Source organism: Macrosteles quadrilineatus, unplaced genomic scaffold (genome assembly GCF_028750875.1).
Source record: "Macrosteles quadrilineatus isolate MER2022 unplaced genomic scaffold, UCM_ALF_1.0 Scaffold_3__2_contigs__length_128488019, whole genome shotgun sequence".
In the NCBI taxonomy this organism is placed as follows: Eukaryota; Metazoa; Arthropoda; class Insecta; order Hemiptera; family Cicadellidae; genus Macrosteles; species Macrosteles quadrilineatus.
In genome coordinates, this window is record NW_026542596.1 from 94,515,412 (window position 1) to 94,542,865 (window position 27,454).

Here is a 27,454-nt window from a genome sequence, read left to right on the forward strand (position 1 = left end):
CTTAGTCTAAATGCAAATGTAGACCAGAAGGTAAGTGAAAGTTTATAGTTTTTCTTGTATTTTACTTTTGTTAAAGGTTCTAATGTTTGAATGTCATTATTAATATTTTTAATCTTTTTTATTTTCAGCTCACCAACCTTACTGCCACTGGTTTGGATGTTTTAAACATTATTCAGAGTAATTTCAGGCATAATTGCATTAAGTTAAACTTATTTCTATTCTGATATTTTCATTATGTGCATTCAATTCAGATCTCCAAGCTTTTCATTTGAAATATTGTTAGTTAAGAAACATAACCTTAAAAATTTTGCGGAAATTTTAAAACATTTTGTAAGAAAGACAAGAGTACAATAATTATAAAATAGAGATCGGATAGTAATTCTCCTCGGAGAGCTTGGCTATAATGCCAGAGTAGCTTGTAAAATGCCTTACAAAAAATGTTAAATTTCAATAAATAAATGCTGACTATTAAATAATACTATAACTAAAGGATATAAGGGTTAACAATTACAACAATTAATTATTATTTTCACTAACATCTTTATTTATTTAATAACTTAAATCACTGGATGATTTTTAAATATATTTTTTTTATCAATTGAAAAATAACGATACAATACAACTTAATGCAGAGATCACAGCCCACGAAACTCTGAACTATTTACAAAGTATATAACCAGATAAAAAAAGAAATTATAAGTTGGGTTCTGTCACACAAAATATACATTCACTAGGACAATTATGTACAAAGCTCCAGATCGTGGAGCTATACCGTATATTCTATTATTACTTGAGCAAACTGACATTAAATTATATTTACATAACTCGGCATCGCATACTTACATGTAATACATCTTTATATATAAAACAATATATATATGTATGTATATATTTATATATAAATATTAACAGAGATAGTTTGGTCAAAATATACAGCTTTCTACCTCGAAAATATAACAAATAAACATTTGTAGCTTTTGTACTTCATTATTGGAAGTTAATTATAAATTATTACATATTAAATACAAAATTTACAAGAAGACATAAAATGTACATAGGATACTATTATTATTTGGTTTAATTTTCTTACCTTACTTGATTTATATACATTTATTACAGTTTCCTACAATTAAGAATAGACACAAATATTTCGATGTTGGGAGAAGTTGTGTCTTGTGGTCCAGGCACTGAGACCACTTAAGAGTTTTTCTTTTTTTTTGTTCGACACTTGGCATAATGATAGTAATATTCGGTGGTGGTCAGAAATCGGGTAAAATATCGTCAAAATCGGATGAAAAGGTCAAAATCAGTTAGCAAAATCTTCCCAAAACTTAACTCAAACTCTTGTATAAATCGATATCAAAACATTTGCTAAGACTCTTGTAAAGCACACAAAAATAAATCCTCTGACTAAAACAATTCTGACACAATTTTGGGAAGCTGAGGCCGGACGCGAAACAAGTGACTCAACACTGACGTCGAGGAGCTCCGAGAGCGGAACTGGACACAGGTGTGACAACTGCCCACTTTTCACAGTGGCAATCACGAAGACCAGGTGCGACAACCACACACTTTACACTGTGGCTATCACGATGAGCAGATGTGCGATGTTGGCGACCCTGTGAAGGAGGTCGGGCGCGATCCTCGCCAGACTCTCATTGGCAAAGTCACATGACGGGAAGATGTGAACAACATAAGCTGCCTGGAAGGGAAAAAAGTATTAAACATCAGTCACCAACCAAATATTACAGAAATAAATATTAAAGGTTGCTGCATTGGAAAAACTATCTTCTAGTGTAGGGAATGTGTTAAACAATGCAAGTGGTGATAGATTAGAGTAAAAGAATTAATCAGAGGCGAAATTAGCAGCAAAGCTAGGTTCCAAAACAAAATCATCACAGCCTTAGTTTGGAAGGCTGTTGCATTATCTCACTTAACTTATAATTTTAACAATGGTTTTTAAACCATAACAATATAGCAATCATAATTTACCATTAGATGCTCATTAATACTAATTTAATCACTCTGACATTTAGTTTCTCAAACTAAGTATTAATCATGATTATTCATGAGGATAGCAGGCTTACCTGAATGAGAAAGAGTCCAATTTGGCATGAGAATCACAAAACTTTACACAATACAAACAAATTAGACTATTTCCCTGTTACTGAAAGAATTTAAAAAAGAGTTGTCTCTGTCTGTAATTAAGAAGAAGACAACTCTCTCTTCAACTCATACATCTTCCTTAGTTGAAAATGGGACAGTGAAATAGTTCCATAGTTTGTGTAGAGTGTAAAGTTTTCAAATTTGTGTGCCAGATTCCTCTCTCTCATTCAGGTTATCCTGATATCCTCACAATCTTAAAAACCTAGGCTTTTGCTCCAGTACATCCTTGTCGTGTCAATTGTCAAACAATCAATCTTATTAAATCCAGAACATTTTAACAATTGATTCAAGTTGTTACACACTCCTTCAGTAAAACACATTAATGTTTGAGGTAATTCAAGTCCAGCTTTGCTCACCTGCTGAGACCCAGGGCCGGCGATGTTGACTATCCCGGCGGCCTGTTTCTGCTGCAGGTAGGTGATGAAGCCACTCTGTAGATTATTGCTTTGCTGCAGGACGTCCATGTGATCTCGTCCACAAGGCAGAGCGAGCAACATGCAGTGTTCTGCGTCCATCTGAGAACAAACATCAACAGTGTCAACTTGAGAACAGTAATATAAAATAATTCATGATGGAATAGCCTATGGATCGTTGGCATTAGCGAATTGATTGTTTATTTCTTCTGTGTAAAATGATCCTTTGCAGCTGCAGTGACTACGGCTGTTTCATACACATGGATTAGTCATGCAGTCCCAAAAATGTCAAATTCGATGCACTACACAACTTAAGATCTAATGATTTACGCATGAGTATGAAACAGCTACAGTCACTGTTATCTTCACAGGCTAGTTACAAAAAATGCAACGGGGGAAAATCTGAGCGTTCATCTAAGAAAAAGTCAAGGTAGGCCATAATACACAGAAAACACATTTTGTCCAACTCTATTTGCAGAAGTCAAGTACACTTGCAACGTAAAGAGAGTTGTACTGTGGCCTACCTGGACGTTTTCTGATAAACTAGCTGCTTTATTATAAAAAAAAAAAAAAACAATTCTGGCCTAGAGCCTTTTCTTAAACAAAATTAACTTGTTTTTTTTTTTGGGAAGAACTGTTAATTTCCTCAGTAATTTGAACAAAAATTACATACAAAATACATTTAGAAAAAATATTTATACTGATTATATCATACTAATTGTGTTTTTCTGTTTGAGTTGGACAAAATGTGTTTTTGTGCATACTAAGGCATACCTTCACCTTTGATTTTAGAGCTAGCTACTACCCCTTTATTACAAAAATCACAAACAAGACACTAGTATAAAGGGTGAGTTTTAAATGAGTTCCCCCCTACTTTTTTCTACATTTCTTAAGATATCAACTCCGGACCACGTCAGATCATTGTAGAGTAGTAAGTACTTCATTTTGACTGGGTTTAAATTGTTGGCCGCCATCTTGGATCCGCCATATTGGATACAAAGTTATTTTTTCAAAAGTATAGGTAGAGTTGTGACCCACCGTTTCAAACTAGATTTTTACGCTGAATACGATGCTGCAATTCGTTTTTAAAAATGTTGATCCATTCTAAAGTTATGAGAACTTTTTATAACTTTATTTTTAGCCCATTATAACATTGTGCATTTACAAACTAAGGCCATAATCTCAAAATAGTGATAGATAAAGATAAGTGGACACCACCATTCATTGTTGACCTATTTTCATTTGGTTATGAAGGATGTATTTTTTCAGCCGCCATATTGGATCCGCCATTTTGAAATGTGATAAATTATTTTAAATATGAAGGTGGTGTTGTGACCCATCATTTTGAACTACATTTTTATGCTGAACTTAATGCCGCGGAGTTGATATGTTAAGAAATGTAGAAAAAAGTAGGGGGGGGGGGAACTCATTTAAAACTCACCCTGTATAGTTGTGTGTACCACAATGCTACAGCAAAGACAAGTACGGGTATTAATGTTGTGGCGTACCTGCATCTTGCGGGCAACCCCTTCCACCTGGGTCTGCTCCAGCCGCATCCTCTGGGCGATGCGTAGAGGTGGCGTGGACCCGTCCGAGTTGCAGGGTAGGGAGTCTCGGGCGACGTGGGGGTTGCCGAACACAAAGTGCATCTGGACTGCGGCCTGGTCGGTCTTGAGAGCCAGCAGACCTTGCCACATCACTGGGTACCTCTGTAACAACAGACCATGGTGGTCAGTTATAGTTATACCATGGACAATCTCTGTTAGGGAGTGAGCTGGTCTAGTGCTCGAGGACAGGACTTTGTTCCCTGAAGTCGTGGGTTCAAATCCCGCCAATCAGAATTTATTTAATTACAGTGATACTACAATCTCTAGGCCTAGCGTCCTAGGATGAGAAGATAGACATAATAAAAAGTCTCACGATGGTTTGTCCTCTAGGTTTAATTTCCTGGTTAATGTGAAAACAATCCAATGTAGTTTGAACGACTACAGCTGTTTTGTACTACACATTGAGCACATCATCAGCTGACATTCTGGCCTGATGTTGTATTCAATGTGCAGCACTAAATAGCTGCATCGTTTGCTACCCATTGAACTGCCGTTTTGTTCATAATACACAGGACAGTTTTAACAGTAACTAGGTAATTCAAATCTTTATTTGTAAAAAAGGGTTTAGAGAGGAAATTGTGACAGAATGCAATGTATTCCCTACTAAAACTACAATCTGAAAGAATCATAGCAATGACTTTTTGATGCTGCAGTAGACAATTTATTTAATATAGGCCAGTCATAGCTATTTTATATAAGTAAAAAACTACTAGACTGCCAAAAGTATAATTATAAGTAAAACACAAACAAGGAGTCAACTTTAGCATCATCAATCAAACAAGAAATTTTCCAACTTGAAAAAAACATTATTAAAATTTCAAACACTCAAGACTCAACTCTCTGTCAAATAAAAACTGTCCTACTTCAAAGTTACGAACATAGCAATCCCTAAATGAGACTGTTGGTTACCTGCAGCAGCATGAGTAGTGAGTCAGCCTGAGGTGGCACCTGACTGGCGTGCGGAGGTGTAGCCACTTGCAGACGAGGCTGGGCGTGCGAGGGTCGGTGTGCTGGGGGAGGCTCGTAGTAAAGGTGGCGTGGCCCATGCACATACACTGTAGCCACCTGGGGAGAGTCAGTGGTGCGGTCGTGAGGCGAACCTCTCCTCAACTCTAGCGCGTCACGAGCACCTTCCTCTATCTCACCCTTCACACCTGCAAAAACAAATTGATTATAGGTAAGTTTATAAGATGAATAGTTGTTATTGAAAATTTGGTACAGTTATGATGTCACAATAAACGACCAAGGGAAAATATTGTTAAAATATTTCACTTTGGGGACTATGAAACGTTCATGGATGTCACAGAATAAAGAACTGACACAGAAATATCACCAAGTCAAAAAAACCAAAACATTGAGTTTTAATCTGATAGTGACTACACCAGAATCCAGTAGCACTGCTGCCGCTGGTTGGCGGGCTCGGCCGAACATGGGGCGGTAAAACTAAATGTATACTTTCGAATAAATCACAGTGATAGTAGCGCTCCTATATTCTGGTAATAAAGGTAATATACAAATTAAATTCAACTCTATTAATAATCTAAGAGATAAGGTCCTACATACAGGAGCCATGGGTTATAGACTCGGTTGTGACCAGGTAAATGTGGTACGTACCGGTGGGCAGATGGTAGCCCGTGAGTGCAGCCTCGCGTAGGTACTGCTGGTACACCAGCTGTGGATGAACGTAGTGGGCAGGCTGGATGTGGTGGGGAGGGAAGTTGACATGTTGTACCACGTCTCCCTGTAAACACAAGCATGACGTATTAGAACAGACGTTAACATCGTGAATATCTTCAGATACATAGCGACCTCCTTAGCAAGAGCTTAGATAACAAAACGATCAACCGATCCAATCTAGGTGGAATTAATCAAGGGGCTTTATCAAGGAATCGAACCCAATCGATCATGCAGTTTTCAAACCTGTATAATTTGATACAATAATCTTCATAGAAGTTATCCTTGATAGGCTGTGTACTGATAAATTTTGAAATATTTCTTGCTGTCAATGTTCTTATTGTATATGTTATTTTAATCTAAGGCAATTCAACCAAAAAAATATGTTTGGTGAGGTTTGGATAGCTAAAACCACCATATATATTTTTTAAAGACAAAAATACAGTAGATTCCATCCTGTTTGGATTGAATAGTTCGTGGTCTCTTGTATGACCCTAGCAATAACACAAATGGGCCTCATTGGTTCTATTAGCTCAATATAATGTGAATAACAACTGAAGTTAGTAGTGCTGTGTTATTGTTAATACACTTTTAACACACACAAATAACTGTAAGATATTCCTAATATCTTACTATAGAGCTACAAGTAGAGACACAATCACCACAAAACATTGAACAAAGAACTCAAAGCAAAACATGCAATTATGATGTGTGGCACAAGCTAAGCCCGGAATATAAGATATAATACCACTAGTCGAAATAGTTGTTTACAAGTTCACTTAAATTACTGATCTCAGCATAGGAAAAAGCACTGCACTTACTGTGCAGTATTGTACATCTTATTCTGTGTCTTGAACAAATTAATAATGGACATTGATATCATTCATACAAGTTAAAGGATTCTGTTCTACTTTTGCCGTGTAGTAAAAAAATGAGTTTGCAGGATTTTCAATGAGTTGCAAAGCAAAACATGCAATTATGATGTGTGGCACAAGCTAAGCCCGGAATATAAGATATAATACCACTAGTCGAAATAGTTGTTTACAAGTTCACTTAAATTACTGATCTCAGCATAGGAAAAAGCACTGCACTTACAGGGTGTCTACCAGATTTCTCAAATGGAATTCCCGACTTTTTCCCGACTTTTCATTACCATTTTTATTTAAATCCCGACCAAAAACTCGGTCCATTCTCCATGTTACTACACCTTTTTCCGTCACGGTACCTTCGTCAACATATGTTGTCACTCGCGACGCAACGAATTCACTGACGATCGAAACGAATCACATGCCGAGAAAATCTCATATCAAATGTTGGGGTGTGTGAAGCAGCAACAAATTTTAATGTAACTCAATTCGAAGCAACACGGCATTTTTCTATTCATACTTGTCAATGGAATGAAATATTTGTTTTCAATCATGCATTAGAAGAAACAGTATTTCTGGAAATATCAGTGAGCTTCTTGCCTATTTCATAATTTTTACTTGCAGCATCATGTTGTTCAGCATGTTACCTATTTTATTTTATTGATTTTATAAATATAAAGATATGTTTTGGTGTAAACAAACAAAAACCTTTGCAAGATTTATACTGAATCTTTCAATTGGTTTACATTGATAAAATAAGAGGATAGAATCAGACCTACAAGGTATACATAATTTCTTGTATGGCTAAGCAATGGCTCAGTGATTGCCATGTAATTGAATGGTAATAAATTGTATGGCTAAGCAATGTCTCAGTGTATGTCATTTACTTGGATGGTAATTACTTGTATGGCTAAGCAATGTCTCAGTGTATACCATGTACTTGGATGGTAATTACTTGTATGGCTAAGCAATATCTCAGTTTATGCCATGTACTTGGATGGTAACAACTTGTATGGCTAAGCAATGTCTCAGTGAAAGTCATTTACTTGGATGGTAATTACTTGTATGGCTAAGCAATGTCTCAGTGTATACCATGTACTTGGATGGCAATTACTTGTATGGCTAAGCAATGTCTCAGAGTATGCCATGTACTTGGATGGTAATTACTTGTATGGCTAAGCAATATCTCAGTTTATGCCATGTACTTGAATGGTAACAACTTGTATGGCTAAGCAATGTCTCAGTTTATGCCATGTACTTGGATGGTAATTACTTGTATGGCTAAGAAATGTCTCAGTGTATGCCATGTACTTGGATGGTAATTACTTGTATGGCTAAGCAATATCTCAGTTTATGCCATGTACTTGGATGGTAACAACTTGTATGGCTAAGCAATGTCTCAGTGTATGTCATTTACTTGGATGGTAATTACTTGTATGGCTAAGCAATGTCTCAGTGTATACCATGTACTTGGATGGTAATAACTTGTATGGCTAAGCAATGTCTCAGTGTATGCCATGTACTTGGATGGTAATAACTTTTATGGCTAAGCAATGTCTCAGTGTATGCCATGTACTTGGATGGTAATTACTTGTATGGCTAAGCAATGTCTCAGTGTATGCCATGTACTTGGATGGTAATAACTTGTATGGCTAAGCAAAGTCTCAGTGAATAGCTTATATAAATTAATGTCAATAATTTGAATAGTGTCAATAAGTTACTGATAGTCAAAGTAACAGTATCAATGTAACAGTTAACTATGTAAATGGACACTGATTCAAACACTTATTTGGATCAAGATTCAATAACGTATATGGATTGGATACTGATTCAAAAACGTATTTGGATACTTATTCAATAACGTGTTTGAATACTGATTCAATATCGTATGGATACTGATTCATAAACGTATTTGGATACTGATTCAAAAACATATTTGGATACTGATTCAATAGCATATTTGGATACTGATTCAATAACGTATGGATACTGATTCAAAAACGTATATAGATACTGACTCAATAATGTATGGATATTGATTCAAAAACGTATGGATACTGATTCAATACCGTATATAGATACTTATTCAATACATTTTGGATACTGGTTCAAAAACCTATTTATGGATACTGATTCAATAACGTATAGCCTATGGATACTGATTCAAAAACGTATTTGGATACTGATTCAAAAACGTATTTGGATACTGATTCAATAATGTATTTGGATACTGATTCAATAACGTTTGGATACTGATTTAAAACGTATTTGGATACTGACTCTATAATGTATGGATACTGATTCAAAAATGTATATGGATACTGATTCAATAATGTTTATGAATACTGACTCAATAATGTATGATTCAGAAATATAAGATCCAGAAAGTTTTTTAAAATTTTTGGGACCCGTTCATCCCTAATTTTGAAAGGTTCGATTATTCCCGACCTTCAGCCGAAATTCATTACTTTTTCACGACCTTTCCCAACCTTTCAAAATCCCCGACTTTTTCCCGATTTTCCCGGAATTCCCGACTAGTAGACACCCTGACTTACTGTGCAGGATTTTCAATGAGTTGCCATATTAGGAATAATAATTCAACAATGTTGTCACAAAGCACTTTTTGGTTTCCATATTTTTGAGCATGTTTAATTTAGAACTTTATGTTACAAACTAGGAAAGAGAAAGAATGGGTAGTTTTAAATTGCTGTAATTTTTTTCCAGATAAGTTATTTTAGATTATCTTTTTCCAAATATGAGTAGTTTATTCTGTGTCTGCAACATTGATTTATTCCCATATTGTAAATCTCGTTAAAACGCCACCAGTTGGTTTTGCTTAAAACCTTTCAAATCCTGATAAACCATCAAACATCAAACAGCTCCAATAGCTTTTTTTTCGACAACACTGCACAGCTAAAGGTAGAGTGGGGGGTGCGGGGGTGTACCTGGGGCTGGTGAGCGGGCGGGGGACTCTGACGAGGCCACTGGGGGTTTGGAAGCAACTCAGCCACCAACCCATGCTGCACCAAACCAACCAACCATCACCACAATATCACACAGTTAATCATACCAGGAGGTGGAACATGTTAGTGATGCATGACTACACAGCGAATTATAAAAAGTATCGTGAATCGACTTCTTTACAATTGAAATGTTCACTATCAGGTACCAAATCTAGGCTATGTAAGTTCATTTCAATGGAGAATAAAGAACATGGTAGTGTTTGCAAAATATGGTCTCACTACCCAGTTTTTATTTTTCAAGGCAACAAAAAACTATTTACTCTACTTTCAGTCGCAAGTTTAAGCAAAAATCAATAACATGTTCTGCACCTCTCGAAGTAGTGTTAATTGTTAAACAAACATATAAGAACTCTGACAGTTTGTGCATAAGAATTCATGAGCCTATTTCTGCAAATGTAAATGTTGACAGAAACAAGAAGAAGAAGAAAAATGCTTATAACTGCAACAAATTCTAATCAATCAGCTGACAACAATTTTTGACGGTTTTTTTTACACACAGTTCTGTGAGATTTCTGTCAGCTCAAGACTGTCAAAGTTCCATTAGATTTTACAGTAGCCACCAAAGATTAAGAGATAGGTAAATGGACCAGATCCTTAGCTACCCATGGTCAAAGGGCTTTGCCGCTGCCTAAAATTGTACAACAATTGTTGTTAATACTCAACTGGTAAAACTGTTTTCGGAGGGAGTGTTGTTTATAAAAAGTATGACATTGACAAAGCCCGTAAGATCTATGGGTGGATAGATACTAGAAATCGTCACAAATGGTTGACCTCAAATGGTAAGATCATTAAAATCCTATCCTGTCTCTTAATTTTGGCAACTATGGTTAATCCTTTATTTATTAGTAAAATAAACAGTTAAGATAAAGTTGTATTTAGGAAGCTGTTAATGTAATTACAAGCATTGCACGCCAAGTTACTTAAAAAACAAAAGTATATGAAAAAATGGTTTAGTAAGTTTGAAGAGCTCTAAAGCCACGATAGCAACAAACTGAGTTAACAAAATTCTTCACTCGTTAATTTGTCAGATAAAGAGAAAGTTTCCGTATCCTTTGATAGAAAGTGAAAAACTCAGTGTATGTTGAACCAATCATTTATTTCACATTTCTTGTATCTTGTATATTTGTTAACACTGATGTTGTGCTATTTTTGACATTTTGACATCGGTAAACACAAAAAAAATTAAAGGTACAATAAAATTGTTGCTGTAAAATGACAGTGTATGGTTGAATGTAGAGATTAAATTACAAAATAACAAACAAAATATTTGAGTATGAAGAATGTGTCATTGCTATAAAATGTTACTTGTTATAGATTACAAATTTCATGCAAAGAGATCAGAGCAGAAGTTAGAAGGGAAAGGAATTGTCAAACAGTTTTTAGTATAGACAAATTATTTTGTTCCACCACCTTACAAAGACTATTAAAGAAATTGGGAAATATCTACCTTCTAAACACATCATCATTGTTAATGAAACAGATAACTAAAAATTACGCTAATGTTTTGTAAGTTGGCTAAGGAAATCACCAAAAAACTCCAACACTAATTCATCTAATTTTACCATAAACAGAATTTTGACAAGGCTGTGAACATTAGGAAATAATTACGTAATGATAACGAAGGTAGTTATGTTAGTGTTAAAATAAGATTGTTGTTTGAACGCATCTGTTGACGGAATGGTTAAGTTGTTGAGTTTACTGACCATAGAAGCTTCGTAAGCTGGGACGGGAAGGCCGGCCTGCATGACTTGACTGCGGGTTTGTGGGGAAGCGGACGGAACCACAATACAACCCCCGGGTTCAACCTTAAGAGGCTCCAGCAACCCACCCTTGCACACAACCTGCACATGGGGTAGAGGTTAGTCAGGGAGAGGGTAGCAAATAGAAAACCCCACATAAAAAAACCAATGGAAGAACATACCTATTTAAAATCCAATTAGTTGATGTTAGTGATCTTGGTAAACTTATAATAAAGATATGAGATTTTGTTACAAATTAAAAATTAAAAAAAGGTCAAATTGTAGATGATGATGGATTTTTGAGACACGTAACAGCTGTACATAGAGATAGATTTTTTAGGAATTGGTGACTGCACATGAAATAAGTTAAGGAGAAAGGTACAGTTGGAGGAGTTTAGGTACAGTAAAATAAATAAATACCGTAGGTAAATAAATAAAATAAAATAAATGTTCAACATAGTGATGGGAGATTAGCCTAAAGAAATGATGCTAGGTTAAAGAAAAGTTTACTATACACAGTATTACAATTTAAAGACTGAATTATGTACAAGGTGAGGTTTAGGGACTGTTTTCTGTACATGATGTAGTTTAGTGTATACAGTGTTGTAATAGATGTACTGACCCTTGCACTGCTGGCTCCTGTGACCACAGGTTGTTGACTGTGAGCTCGTAGTGGAGGACTTGCAACGGAGCCTGTGAGCAATGGGCCGTGGTGGGGAGGAGGAGGAGTCCCTGCACCTACAATGCCTTCCACCTGCAAACATTGTAGGCATAAGTTACACTACATACTACATGACAAATGACAGTACACCAAGGGTGCTAACCACTATGCTGATACTTTGCATTACAAGACCACAAGAATCTCAAGGGAAATAATACATTTAATCAGTTAACAAAATATCGGGGCTTACTATCCACAGTTTCTATTATAAATGCAAAGGAAGGTGATTTGTAAATTCTTTAGTTTCAACTTCAACACAGTGATACTTACATTGCTGATAGAATGGAGTATGTGAGCCTTTGGAGTCATGGGTTGTGGCACCTTGCCTGCCACTGGCACCTTCTGTCTATGAACTGCCTGTAGCAGGTGTGTCTTGTGGCTGAGCGGGGTCGTAGGCAAAGCCTTGGCGGACGGAGACAGCGGCGGCGGCGGCGCTACCACCTGCACAACACACAAGAATAAGAATCATTACAACATTGTTTGATTTGTAAATGACAGAAACAACAAAATAATGTTTACAACCCATGTGTACTTGAGAAACCAGATGTGACATGAGACTTACCCTGTTGATGGTCATGGGGCCGACCACATTGGTGACGGAGGCCTTGTTGTTGATGCCTGTGGGACTCATCATGACTCCTTGCGGTGGCTTGACTAGTGACGGAGCAGCAATGGTCAGTGGCTTGCTAAGAGACACAGAGCTGGGCAGTGTGCTGGTAGGCCGAGGTATGCCGCTGGGGACTACAATGCCGGTGGTCTTGGTCACCTGGGGCTTGCCGTGCGATATGATCGGTCGGGACAGTTCTGACGCGATGGGCTTAGGAGTAGTCTTCGGTGGCAGGGGCGGCACCACAGCACAGTTGGGAGGTACTTTCACAGGTATGCCTGGACGAGTTGGTAGACTGCTCTCAGTGTCTGTTGGTAGAGAGGTTCTCATCCGCTTTTCTGCTGGTTCGCCAGAGTCTTCCTTACCCTCTAGTTGTGGCCTGAAAAATAAAAACAAATGTAAATTTGAACTGTAGCAACTAATACACACTAATAGGATTAAAAAATGAACTTGGTAAAAATAATCCGAGAAATACTAATTAGTTTTTAACTTTTAAATTCACCCATAGTATTACTTTTTGATTTGAGAATTTTATTGTTGTTTAAAACAAAACCTTTTTCTAATTTCCACAGAGTCATTGATTGATACAATATAAATTGTGAAATAACACACATTTAGATGCTTGAGCGCTTCTCTGAAACACACTGCTTAACTGCTTACCTGACATGATCAGTATTGACTGGGATGTACTGCCCCTCCTCACTCTCCCTCATTGGGATGAGTAGTCCAGTGACAGGGTCAATGAGAGTCATCGGCTCTGTGGAGGGAGGCTGGGCAGGAGTGTGAAGGGCTGTAGGTGGAGTCAGAGGCTTGGCGGGGGCTGCAGGCTCTACTGGAGTCACCACACTCTTCACTTCTGCAGCAGGTGTGTCCAGGGCTGGCAGTGGAGGCGCTGAGCATTGTTTGCGCCTCGGAGATTTTCTTGTCTCCAGCGCCTGCGCCGCAACAGCTGATGCTGCGCAGGTAGCTGATGCTCTCGTCATCCTTCGCCCTCCGCTGCGAGTTCCTCGGATCACATCCTCGATGGTGTCGTCGACTGTTGTTCTGCTCACTCCGTCCTTCTCCTATAACACAGGCACAAATACATGAGCAAAATACACATGGATCTAATTTACTGTGAACCATTTCCCATAGGGTCTACCTAGCCTACACTTAAGTTTTATAAATTTTATTTTTGGTTAGTTTTACAAGGATTGTTAAGATAAAACCCATACTCTACTACATTGTGATTAACAATCTCAAAAACCATAAAGTAAAATAAAAATACAGGGTGTTTTTTTAAAAACTTGCATCTTTATTTATGTAAAAACCGCAATAGATAGAAATATGCAGTTTGCGGGAATCATCTATTGACATAGGGGGCCCAATTGTTTTGAATTCATTCCCCCCAACTTATTTTTTTTAAATAGCAAGGTGAAAAATGAAAAAAAATTGAAAATCGGTTCATAAATTTGCGAGATATTTCCCCCCCCCCCTTCCCCGGAACTTAATTTTTTTTAATAGCAAGGTACCCCTTGTGACATATCAAATGAAAGAGCATGAAAAAAGAAAATGTTTGGTGAAATTTATTTTTCATTTGATATGTCACAAGGGCGGGTACCTTGCTATTAAAAAACAAGTTATGGGTAGTAGACTAGGCCCGTTTTCAAAAAAAGGCCATGCAAGAAGCATTTCATGTAACAATTGGGGAAACAACGTTTTTAGGGTATTTCGACCCTGCTGAGTACGAATCTGCCTGTTGCCAACGCGAAATTTGAACCGGAAGTGCGGTATCCAAGATGGCGGCCAAAACTCTTTTTGCCCCATATCTCCCTTGTTAGTTGGCCTAAAATAATGGTTTAAACGTGTATATAGGGGTTTTTCAGATGCCAAACACATTACAACACTCAAAATTGACTTAAATTAAGTTTTGAGGGCATATCTTCCAAAATGGCGCCCAAGATGGCCACCAAAAACTCTAATTTCCGCATATCTCCCTTGTTTTTTGGCTGAAAATAATTATTTAGACGTCTGCATAGGGGTTTTCTCGGATGCCAAACACATTGCAACACCCAAAATTTACTTACATTAAGTTTTGGGGGCATATATTCCGAGATGGCCGCCAAACACTCTTATTTCCGCACACTCTCATTCCGTATATATATATATCCCTTGTTTGTTTGTTTAAATTAATTATTCAAACGTCTACAAAGGTATTTTCTTCGGATTTTAATCACATTGCAACACTCATTATTTACTTCCTTTGAGTTTAGATGACATTTGTTTCTAAGATGGCGAAAAAAACATTATTGTGCTTACGTGAGCTCCGTGCGTATTATTGTATTTAGTGTTTAAAACCAGTCAGATATCTATTAGTGGCTGAATATGTGCTACTATTGTTGAAATACCAATTGAAATTTAGCAATGTTAAAGTAGAAGGCAAATTTTTAAATGTACTCTGGTGGCACCGTAGATAACGCGTAGTATAATAGAACCTGTAATTAAGGATTTCTTAGAATTAAGTGTGTATGATGTTGACAAATTTATCACTTATTTAAGGTGTCCAGTTATGTAAATAGATATTTATTGTAAAATATGACGATACCATACGTATTTTTTTATGTTTTACAGCAATAAATAATTTGATTTGATCTGAACGTGTAGTCCAACAGAACCTGTAAAAATTATTTTTTAGACCATCCCTAAAATCCGCAAGAGGTGGTGCATGTAAATTAAATTAAACAAAGGTACTTTATAACACATTAATAAATAATAATAAACAATTTGATTATAATATTAACAATGATACTGTACTGTTATATTGCATTGATCTTGTGGTACCACCCATCAATGGAGGTTTGTTTACCATGGGTCTCAATGGATAAAATATATTTTTAAAGGGGTTTTTATGGCAGCATGTTGGCCAAGCGTATATAAAAGTTAGTTTATGAAGAGTAAGTAAACAATTGTATACATGTGTACAAAATAATTGTTAATAAGGTAAAATCTTTTGTTTTCCAACCGTCTATAAAAGTTTGTTTGTGAAGAGAAAGTAAACATTTATATGCATTTCTACGAAATAATTATTTAAGGTAAGTAAAATTTGTATTAAATCCTTAGTTTATTCAAACTTAGCAATAGGGACGCAATACGTTATTTTCACATTTAACAAACGAGAAAACATAACAAATAGCGTTTACCGTGATTATTTAACGAATTGTTCAAAAACTCTCTATTGCTAAGTTTAAATAAATTAAGGATTACATACAATTTGTACTTACCTTAAATAATTATTTCGTAGTAATGCATATAAATGTTTACTTTCTCTTCACAAACAAACTTTTATAGACGGTTGGAAAACAAAAGATTTTACCTTATTAACAATTATTTTGTACACATGTATACAATTGTTTACTTACTCTTCATAAACTAACTTTTATATACGCTTGGCCAACATGCTGCCATAAAAACCCCTTTAAAAATATATTTTATCCATTGAGACCCATGGTAAACAAACCTCCATTGATGGGTGGTACCACAAGATCAATGCAATATAACAGTACAGTATCATTGTTAATATTATAATCAAATTGTTTATTATTATTTATTAATGTGTTATAAAGTACCTTTGTTTAATTTAATTTACATGCACCACCTCTTGCGGATTTTAGGGATGGTCTAAAAAATAATTTTTACAGGTTCTGTTGGACTACACGTTCAGATCAAATCAAATTATTTATTGCTGTAAAACATAAAAAAATACGTATGGTCATATTTTACAATAAATATCTATTTACATAACTGGACACCTTAAACAAGTGATAAATTCGTCAACATCATACACACTTAATTCTAAAAAATCCTTAATTACAGGTTCTATTATACTACGCGTTATCTACGGTGCCACCAGAGTAGCCTACATTAAACAATTTGCCTTCTACTTTAACATTGCTAAATTTCAATTGGTATTTAAAAAATATTAGCACTTATTCAGCCATACTAATAGATATCTGACTGGTTTTAAACACTAAATACAATAAACGGTATCAGCATTCTGACACATATTTTCTCCCATAAGTTTGTCAACAACCTTTATCACGTGTAAGCGGTGAGAGTAAATATACGGAAATGGGATTAGTACAACTTGATCATAATTTAAAGGATTATAACATACAAAATTAAACAAACAAAAAAGGGATATATATATACGGAAATAAGAGTTTTTGGCGGCCATTTTGGGTGCTATCTTGGAATATATTCCCCTAAAACTTAATGTAAGTAAATTTTGTGTGTTGCAATGTGTTTGGCATCCGAGAAAACCCCTATGCAGACGTCTAAATAATTATTTTCAGCCAAAAAACAAGGGAGATATGCGGAAATTAGAGTTTTTGGTGGCCATCTTGGGCACCATTTTGGAAGATATGCCCTCAAAACTTAATTTAAGTCAATTTTGAGTGTTGTAATGTGTTTTAGCATCTGAAAAACCCCTATATACACGTTTAAACCATTATTTTAGGCCAAATAACAAGGGAGATATGGGGCAAAAAGAGTTTTGGCCGCCATCTTGGATACCGCACTTCCGGTTCAAATTTCGCGTTGGCAACAGGCAGATTCGTACTCAGCAGGGTCGAAATACCCTAAAAACGTTGTTTCCCCAATTGTTACATGAAATGCTTCTTGCACGTTATAGAGAGGGATTTTATAATTATGGGCCTAAAAGGGGGGGGGGGGATTATCTCACAAATTCATAAGCCGATTTAAAATTTTTTTTCACCAAAAATTTCCTTTTTTCATGCTCTTTCATTTGATATGTCACAAGGGGTACCTTGCTTTAAAAAAAAAAATTAAGTTCCGGGGTGGAGGGGGGGGGGGAATATCTCACAAATGTATGAACCGATTTTCAATTTTTTTTCATCAAACATTTTCTTTTTTCATGCTCTTTTATTTGATATGTCACAAGGGGTACCTTGCTATTTAAAAAAATTAAGTTGGGGAAAGGGAGGGAATGTGAATGTAACGTTGAATTCAAAAAAATTGTGCCCCGTACGTCAATAGATGATTCCCGCCAACTGCACATTTCTATCTATTGCGGTTTTTACATAAATAAAGATGCAAGTTTAAAAAAAAAACACCCTGTATAGATGCATATGGTGTTTTTGGTTCTTCAAGTAGTGTAAGAAGAGTTGTGTGGTGATCAATTCATATTCGTTGAGATAAGTTTTTGATTTTTAATAAACTTAACTAATGATAAAGTTAGTGTTATTTGGCTTACTCACAACTGTTAAATTCCAGCACCACCTACAAACTATAAAACGATAAATCCTCGTCGCAATACCTACTTGGTTACTGACCTGCAGCCTCCTAGATTTCCTAGTGTTGTTAGCCTGTGCGGCAGTAACAGAGGCTGCTGTGGCTGGGGCGGTGGTGGTAGCTGGGCCAGGCGGGTCTTGTGGACTCTTTATTGTTAGGATCAGCCGTGGTCTATTTGCTTCCTCCTCAGAGTCGTCTCTGAATTCGTAGACATCGGCAGAGGTCTCACTAGCCGAGGCTGCGTTGTTGTTGAGCCTGGCTCTACGAGTTACGACACCTCCACCTCGCCCGCTGGCCTTGCGACGTCGACCTCCTCGCCCTCTCACACTTGCACCTGTGGGTAAACAATGGTTTAATTTCATACAACTTTACATAAACATCTAATATTTACACTTTTTTTGTTGGGTTACAACAATGACTTAGCTACATTTCTTTTCTTGCAAGATGTTAAATATAAGAGAAGCACAGAAGCAATTAATTTGTTATGCACACTCAAGGGCGAAAAGATCTCACACAAGATTGTGCCATTAGGATTGTGTTTTACAAATAGTAAACATGAATAGACTTTAGCCATTTAATACTAGTTTGTCTGTTGATCCAATCAATAATTTTCGTAGTGTTAACTGTTAACATTATTCATTCTGATAATACAGACTCTACCATTCCGAACTAAATGTCCATGCCAAAGCTTACCTGCTGTCGGTTTTAATACAATAACAGCTCATATTATAATCAATATTTTACAAGATGTTTTAATATCATCCCCTAGTTTATGAATTGTGGTTAAGAATTCACTCCATAATATGTTTAAACAATAATAGCACTGTACTTGAATATTCTATTCTCAAGCTCTAAATGGTAAAAATAGAATGATAATTGGAATATAATTTGTTGTCTTATTCTAACAATATGTAAATACTAACCTTGAATGTCTTTGTTTTCTTTGATATCAACAGCCTCAGTAGATTCTTCATCAGAATGTTTGATTGGTTCATCTTTGGGTTCAGCTTTGATTTCATCCTGACCTTCTACTTTGCTCTTCTCGACTTTTGGGCTGGGAAATGAGGATGAAGATTCTATACAAAGGCCATTTTCTTCCTTCTTAATGCGGATTTTCTCAATTTTGGGCTCATCTGTTGACTTTGAAACAATTTTATCACTGGATATTTCAGGTTTTTCAACTGGACTTTCAATCTCAGTTTTACTGGGTTCATCAACTGTTGTCTCAACTTTTGGTTCAATTTTAACATCTTCAGATTTCAAGTCTTGTTCATTATGACTGGTGTTTTCCTGTTTTAAATTTGGTTCATGATCCTTTTTTATTTCCATCTCGGCATTGATTTTTGGTGCATCTTCTACTTTTGTTTTCAACTCATCGGTGTCTGCTTCAATTTTGATTGGATCTTTTGACTCTACCGCCTTTTTTCGGTCATGGAGTTCTTGTACAACTTTGTCAAGAGTGGCTGAATTACTTGTTTTAGAATCTTGTGATTGACTTGGAGACGAAGAAACTTTAGCCGTCAGATCTTGAATAACAGCATTCAATGGTTTCACTTCCTCAATAACTGGTTTTATTATTTTAGTTTCAACTGCTGACAAACGTGCTGATTCTATGACTGTCTCTCCAGTCGTCAGTTTTTCTGTTTTAACAGGATGATGGAGTTCATCTTTCTTGGAGGTTGTCAGAGAAAGAGGCTCTTCTGTGATTTTGGGTATGGCTTTTGTTGCCAGCGAGGGGGTTTCAATCTTTAAAGACAGAGGGTTTTGAATGTTTTCAGAGGAGGCTCTATTTTTATCCAGAACTGGAGCATCATTCTTCAGAGTGTGAACCACCTGAGGTTGAGGTGCGTTGAGGGGACGAATCATCTGAGCTCCAATAGTCTTTTGTACAATTTGGGGTTGTAACACGGTTACAGTTTGCTTTGAAGGATTTTGCAGCACAACAGCTCTCACTTGTTGAACACAGGATGTTTGTAAAACATGAGCATTTATTTTATTGATGGAATTCGGCTGAGACACAGGAGAGAGGTGTCTGATTGTGTGACCTGTCCCTGGTTTAGTGGGGGAGCATAGTTTCACTGGTATGCAATTTGGCACTTGCTGAAGAAGATTAGAATTATTTTTGTTGGCATGTTGCAGCACAGGTGAATGTTGCTGGATGTGTTTCTGCTGATGTGGACTCATTTGTTGGTGATGAACATTTGGACTCAGTTGCAGCATGGCAGGATGAATGTTGTTAGTCTGCTGCTGAGCCAATGAAACCTTTACGTGGTGAGGAGAAAAGCTGAGCGTAGCAGGTGAATGATGGGGCGATGGAGAATGTTGTGCCGAAGAATGGTTAATATTCAGTTGTTGACTAGGAGAAAGCAATACATTGGTATTCAGGTGTTGATTGTGGGATACATTCACACTCAACTGTTGACTGTGAGGCTGATTAGCTATAATCTGTTTGTATTGGTCTAGCATTGGTTTGTTGGGAACAATCAACCCTGTCGGGGACTTAGCAGACACAGGCATTGTTGGTAGGTTTAATTTGTGACTTCCTTGTACCTGTGGAAAGTTTCCATGATTCACAGAGCTTACAGTTTTATTGGAGATTGATTGAGATGCCAACGACTGTGGTGACTGTAAGTTGTGATGCAAAACATATTGAGAAACTTGTGCATTACCCTTTACATCAACATGTTGGGCTCCAGGTGAATGGATTTTGTTTGCTAATTGCAATACAGAATTGTTTTGCTGATTGGATGGTGGCAACTTGGTTTGTGTCTGGACTATTAAAGCTACTGAAGTTGGAGGTGTTACGATAATTTGACTGACTGGTTTTTGAGGCAGTGGTGATTTGTCTATATTTGAGTCTTGCAACGTTGGTGTAGGCAGTGCCTGTTTTTTGTTCATTTCTACCTGAGTAGGAAACACAGCCTGATGGTTTAAAGGAGAATGTGAAGACTGGACATTTCTTGCGGTTTCTGTTGGTGCACTTGGAGGAGATGAAAATATAACAGATGGTGTTTCATTTGTTGTGCTTTTAGGAAACTGGTTTGAAGTATGGACAAGTGGTGGTGGCAAAGGTGTTGGTACAGGTTTTGACAATACTTGAGAGGGAGTTGCTGGAATTGGTTTCTCAGAACTCAATATCCTGGCTTCTGTCTTTGGTTCTGCAGAATTATGAGATGAAGATTCAGCAACTATATTTTTTGGAGATTGGTATGTTTCATCTTTACAAATCAAGGGTGGTAAATCTTGCCGCTTAGGAGCATCCACTGACCGACTAACAGAATCACAACGATCCTCTTTTAGAGGAGAAGCAATGTCATCAGCTTTAATATTAATAGTCTTTGATTCGCTGTTGATTGGTTTTGGTCGGAATGATGAGTTACTACTTTCTTTCTCCTTATCATCACTAGATTTGTTCTCATTATCACTATGATGATACTCGTTAATATGTATGGTTGGTGGTGAACTTGCAGGAGATTGGCTACCCTCCTGCTTGGAGTTGTCTGGACAAGCTAAGGCCAAGATACGTTCTTCTAATCCCTCTCTTGTATCTTGTTGTCTATAAAATGAAGTTGGTATATCAGGAGTTCTTGGTGGTCTTGAAAAATCAATTGGATCATAATTATCCTCAGTATCTGTGTCAATTTGCAAATCTGGTTCAGAAACAGGAGTATCTGGTTTGGTATAGCTTTCAAAGCCACCTCCAAAAGAATCTTCTAGGAGGAGAGCAGCAACAGCATCCTCTGTTTCTTCTTGAGATATTACAGGTGTTGGCTTGTCTTCAGAATTTGATGAAGGTATGGGCTCTTCAATTGGTTCTCGTTTTTCTTCTATTGGTTTGGTTGGTGATTCTGAAATACTTTTGACTGCAGTTTCATGAATATTTTCATCAACTTGAGACCCAAACCCAGGAATGTCAGGCTTCTTACTCTGATTAATAGAAGGAGGTGGTGGGCTGTCCATTAATCGAGGTAAAGATGGAGGTGGGGCAATTGGTTCAGGCTCTCTTTCAGAATCCGCTTCATTAGCTATGGCTGCAGCTTCTTCCTCCAGTCTCTGTTGATGATGTTTACTCATCTTCTCTTCCCTCGATTTCTTCCTCTTTTTCTTTTTGACCTTTTCTTTGAAGTCCTCTGAAGGAGGAAACCCATCAGAATTCTCCAATAGCTTTGCTTCAAGTGCCCGGCCAGCCTCGTCAAGTTCCCGAGCCTTTCTCTCTTTTCGCCTTTTGTCACGTTTTCTTATAACTTGTCTTTCATCCTCAGAGTCTGATCCATATATCTGAGACACATGCCATTTGTTATTATGAGTCTTATCGGAATCATCTGACAATGGTCCAAAAATGTCTTCCATTTTGTCATCCCTTTTAGACGAGCCATCTCTTTCACTTTTCTTTTTTCTTACTTTAGTTTTTTCAGTTTGTTCCTCATCGCCATCATGACTATGTGATGATTTTCTACGATCCTTCTTTGAACTATGGCGTTTTCCATTTCCATCTTCTGGGTCATCTGAATTTTTCTGCCTCTTTTGTTTTTTCTTGTGAGATTTCTTTCTTGGCAAGTCTGATGTACTACTATCAATTGAATTTCTATGATACTGCTCTGATTGCTCTTTTTCAATATCAGTTTGAGTTGGATGTTCTGGATCTTCAGATATATTTGAAAACAAATCAGCAGTAGGATAATCATTACTTTTCTTTACAAATCCATCTCCCTTCTTATTTTCATCAAAGCTTAAATCAATTTCACTTTCGTCAGATTGTATACGAGATGGTTTGTTTCTCACAATGGTATGTTTCATTACATCGTCTTCTGAAGTGTCAGACAATATTTTTCTTAGTTTAGGTTCCAAATCTTCTTGATGAGGTCGAGGAACTTTGATTCTGGCGATGCTCAATCTTCGAGTGTCATCTTCAGAAGTATCAGACATAATTTTTCGAGGTTTGATTTCAACATCTTCAGCATTTGACTTCAAAGCTTTCAATCGTGGAAGATTTAGATTTCTATGGCAGTCATCTTCAGAGGTGTCAGACATAATTTTTCTTCCTTTGGTTCGAATGTCTCCCTCAGAATTAACATCTTCTTCTGAGCTGGTTATCATCAATTTATTTGATCTTCTACCTCCTCTTTCAGAGTCAGAATCTTCATCATAGGATGTTGATCGCTTCTTTTCCTCTCTTTTGGCACGGCTTTGTTTTAACTGATTGAATTTTTCTTTCAGCCTTTCCTGCCTTTTCTCTTCTTCTTGCTTTTGCATATTTTTGGTGGATCTGGCTTTTACCTTGTCATACATTGAAATGTAAGCAGGTTCTTCATCAACAATATCAAAAATAGAATGTCGTTTTGGAGTTTTGGAATCATCATCACCACTACCTGCTTCACTCTCACTTGCTGTTATGCCGTTTTCTTTATTGTGTTTTGGCTTCCCTTTGCGGTCTTCTTTTCTTTTTTCGCTACTGTTCTTTTTATCTTTTTTAAACATTTTCATGCTCTCAGCTTCATCCTCCTTTCTTTTCTTGCATAACTCCTTTTCTTTGTCTTCTTTGATCTTTTCCTCGAGCATCTTAGCAAAGGATTTGTTGTGCTTTTCACTAGTGCTCTTTTTACTACTCGTGCTGCTTCGCCCACTGTCTTTAGAATCTCTTCTTTCAGGCTTACTCTTTTTTGAGTCATCAGCACTGATTTCTAAACTATCTTGAGAACTCAGACGCCTTTTGGACCCAATAGCTGCAGGCCAAAAGTTCTCCCTTTTCTTTTCCTTTTTTGAAAAATCATTTCTTCTCATTAAGTCATCATCTTCATGGTGATCAAATGAACTATTTTTCTTTTCAATGCTTTCTCCATCTTCTTTTCTATCATTTTGGTCTGATTCACATCCTTTTTCAAAGGAATCTATTTCCCTAATAATTCTCCTCCCTTTGCCAATATCTGATTTCCTATCAGCATGCTTTTCGTCATACCAATCTCTCTGATGATTTAGTTCATTATGGTCAATAGCATCTCTATGACGATCTTGGTCACAGGAGTCTCGTTTTTTATCTCCGACATTTCTTTGTTTACCAACACTTCCTAAGAGATCATTTTCAAATTTCTTTTCTATCTCTTTCAACTTCATACTATCAACATCATTGAAATTCTCTTTTTTCCGTGCAAATTCTTTCCGCCGAAATATTTCAGCAGCATCAGCATTTTTTCTTCTTTCATAAAATTTATAGTCAGAGTTATTGATCTTTTTCTTTTCACTATCTTTATGCAAGGTGTCCGTCTCATCCTCTTTCTTCAAACCCTGTTTTGACTTAGGATCTCCTTCTTTTCTTTTATCCTCAATAGGTTGGTGGTTAATGTCATATGAATGAGAAGCGTCATTTTTTCTTGGATCATAACTATTCTCATCATAGTCATCTCCTGTATCTCTACTTTTTACATACCCAGAGTTTTCTAAATCTTTCCTAATCTCTTCAACCCACTCACTTATTTGACTTGTTGGATCAGTATTATTTTGTTTTTCAAAATTCTTCTGTTTGGAACTTTCAAAAATGTTGTTTTGAAGAGGGATTTCTGAGTTTTTTGTCCTGAAATCGAGTTTTTCTCCATCTCTTCTTTTGTCATATTCCTTGAAGCGATGGGATGAATATTCAGAGTTAGGTTGTTTGAGATGTCTAAAAATATCTGCTTCCTTGTTCAATTCTTGAAATTTACTTTTCATTAGTTCAGCATGCTCTCTTTTCACATCAATTTGTTGAATGATGTGGGAGTCACCATTATCTCTCTTCTTTTCGTCTTCTCTTAGCCTTGTATAGTCAAAATGTTTGCTGTTTTCTCTGTGCCTTGAATTAGCAGTAAACTCCTGATCTTTTCTTATGTCTTTAGGCTTTAAGTTTTCATTGAACTCTTCTGATTTACATGCCGAATGGTAGGAGTCTGAAAAATGATCTTTTATGTGTGACGAATCTTTGTACTTAATGTTCTGTAGGTTATCGTTTTCTTTTTTGATATCCACACTTTTCAGTGAAAGGTCTTCAGACGACTCTGATTCTCTTCGGTTACTATTTTCTTTGTGCCTCGAGTTTTCCATGTAAGTTGAAGATTTAGATTTGTCATCCTTCTGCCTGAGAGAGTCTAATGAATCGGGACTTTTTCTTGAAGACTTGTGCCTAGTAGTCTCTGTAAAATCTGTAGCTTCCTTTTCCTTTTTTACTTGATCTCTCTTTTCTTTGTGTTTGGAATTTTCTTGGTAAACATGTAAAGTATCCTTTTCTTTCCTCTTTTCAGAACTGTCATTACATTTTTGGGTTTCTTGATGAACGCATTCCTTTTTCTTTTCGTTGTAGTCAACAGATTTTCTAGTCAAGGAATCACTCTTGTCAGAAACATTGTCCTTTTGCCTTGTGTCACAATCAACATCTTTCTTATCATCTAAATTTTCAGGTACCTTACTATTTCTAGAACTATCACTACTAGTATCAAGGCTCTCGCGCCCTCTTCTTCTATCTCTTTCTGGACACACTTGTAAGGAATCTTTCTTCTTCTCAGATGTGTCGGTTGTTGTGTGCCTTGTGTTATCATTATGCCGAGAGTCAAAGATTTTGTTAAGATTTAAGGGGTCTGATTTTAGACAATCAGAAATGTCAGAATGCTCACTAGCCCTAGACTCACTTAACCTAGATTTGAATGGTTCAACAATTTCACTGTCCTTTTTTACACTGTTATCAACGCTGTCCCTTCTTCGCCTTTCTTCTTTGTGATTTCTGTCTTTTAACTTATCACTAACACTTTCCGTTCTCAAACTGTCTTTATTTGAATCCATACTATCCCTCCTTCTTGGATCTGAATAACTTCTTCTCCTCTCAAAAGATTCAGGGTCCCTTGCTTTTTCACAATCAGATTTCAATGTCTTCCCCTCTTCATCTCTTGACAATCTCCTACCACTGTCATAAATTCTGTCATCAGCACTCTCTCTTCTTAAACAGGATTTTAATGGTTTAAGTGTCGGAGATGGTAATGAAGGTTCCTTCATTGAACCATCTGATTTTTCATTATTAGAGTTGTTTGGTGACAACAACTTGGGAGGCGCTTTCATTTTATCGTCTCTACAAAGCCTCGGGTCAACATTTTCATGTTTCTTTTCAACAGATGGTGGTGATGAGAGCTTTGGTGGCTGATGAAAGGTTGTTGTTGGAGGTTGAAACTGACGAACTGACGAAACACTTGTTATACAAGTGGTGGGAAAGGTTTGAGATTTAGAAGATTCTGTGGAAGGAACATTAGGCGATATTGCAGTTACACTAGAAAGACTTGAACAGGTTCCAAGTGACATTGGAGCTGTAGTTGTAGCTACACTTGTTGTGGGCTGGACAGGAGGATGGCTCGGAAATGGATACTGAAGTCCTTTGGCTCCAGCAGGAGAAGACGCAGCAGCAGGTGACTTGGGTGCAGCGGGCGAGTGTAGTAAAGGACTGTCCATTCTTGGCCTTAATGTTGAAAACCCTGGTCTGGATGGAACAAATTCCCTCGGCTCATACTTTTCTCCAAAGTTTTCTAGCCTTTTTGAGTCTTCGTCAAACACAGACCTCTTTGCAAGTACCGACTTGACAATCTCTGATGGTTGCAGTTCATTGAGATCCAAATCGAGTAATTTATGTCGCACTCGTAACGTTGCAGGGTCGACTTTGGTCATGATGCTTCTGGAGCCGGACCATTTTTCATACTTTTCATCCAGTGATCTGAGTCGCTCCTCCCACTCTGGTGATGGAGGGGAGGGTTCCGAATCATCTGAAGACGTTGACTGGGGTCGAGGCGGAGAGGCAGGTGGGCTACGAGGTGCTGGACGAGGTGACATGAGTTGAGTCGCGAACCTCGGTAGAGGTAAAGAGAGGGGATCCGGAGGTCTCTCCCTAGGTGTTCGCCGAGGTTCTAATGGTGGGAGATTTTCTGGTCTCTCGTCGCACAGAGGAGTGCCAGGTCTACTGCCTTCCCCACTGTGGCTTCGTCTGTGCTTGCATCTGCGTCGCGAACTCCCCTCCTCCCCAGAACTAGCACAGTCTTCTAGTTGTTCCAGGAGAGCCACTCTCTCCTTCTGCAGGTGCCGAATGTCTTGTGGTCCCTGGCCGACCGTCACAGTCACTGTTCCACCTCCATCCTCCAATGACATTTCTTCATAACTCCTATACAAGAAAAACAACAAAAGAGAGGTAATAAAAACACATAAAGAATTATTGTTTTGAATAAATATTCTAGCAGAACAAATATTACCAAAAGTATTGTTAAAAAAAATAAAAATGAAGCACCCAAACAATATAAATTTTAGAGATATTGAATTTGTTGTATTATATACAGTAGAGTCCCACAAACTC

General features: G+C 37.1%; 1 protein-coding gene across 10 annotated transcripts in view; it reads right to left on the minus strand.

The window, feature by feature from the left end:
* Nucleotides 1-520: 520 nt before the first annotated feature.
* LOC128990654 (protein split ends-like) overlaps nt 521-27,454 on the minus strand; it is a 103,158-nt gene continuing 76,224 nt past the window's right edge. For 6 of the 10 annotated variants that reach the window (XM_054413145.1, XM_054413143.1, XM_054413141.1 and 3 more), the window contains 13 exons: nt 19,029-27,265; nt 18,135-18,439; nt 13,477-13,880; nt 12,772-13,195; nt 12,480-12,650; nt 12,111-12,242; nt 11,453-11,590; nt 9,672-9,746; nt 5,801-5,927; nt 5,096-5,340; nt 4,088-4,288; nt 2,523-2,681; nt 521-1,702 (listed from right to left, as the gene is read on the minus strand). In XM_054413145.1, coding sequence (XP_054269120.1) covers nt 1,574-1,702; nt 2,523-2,681; nt 4,088-4,288; nt 5,096-5,340; nt 5,801-5,927; nt 9,672-9,746; nt 11,453-11,590; nt 12,111-12,242; nt 12,480-12,650; nt 12,772-13,195; nt 13,477-13,880; nt 18,135-18,439; nt 19,029-27,265 — 10,747 coding nt within the window. In that variant the 3' untranslated portion in view covers nt 521-1,573. The remainder of the gene's footprint in view (nt 1,703-2,522; nt 2,682-4,087; nt 4,289-5,095; nt 5,341-5,800; nt 5,928-9,671; nt 9,747-11,452; nt 11,591-12,110; nt 12,243-12,479; nt 12,651-12,771; nt 13,196-13,476; nt 13,881-18,134; nt 18,440-19,028; nt 27,266-27,454) is intronic. The other 4 variants (XM_054413150.1, XM_054413144.1, XM_054413147.1 and 1 more) reach the window with 3 other exon arrangements.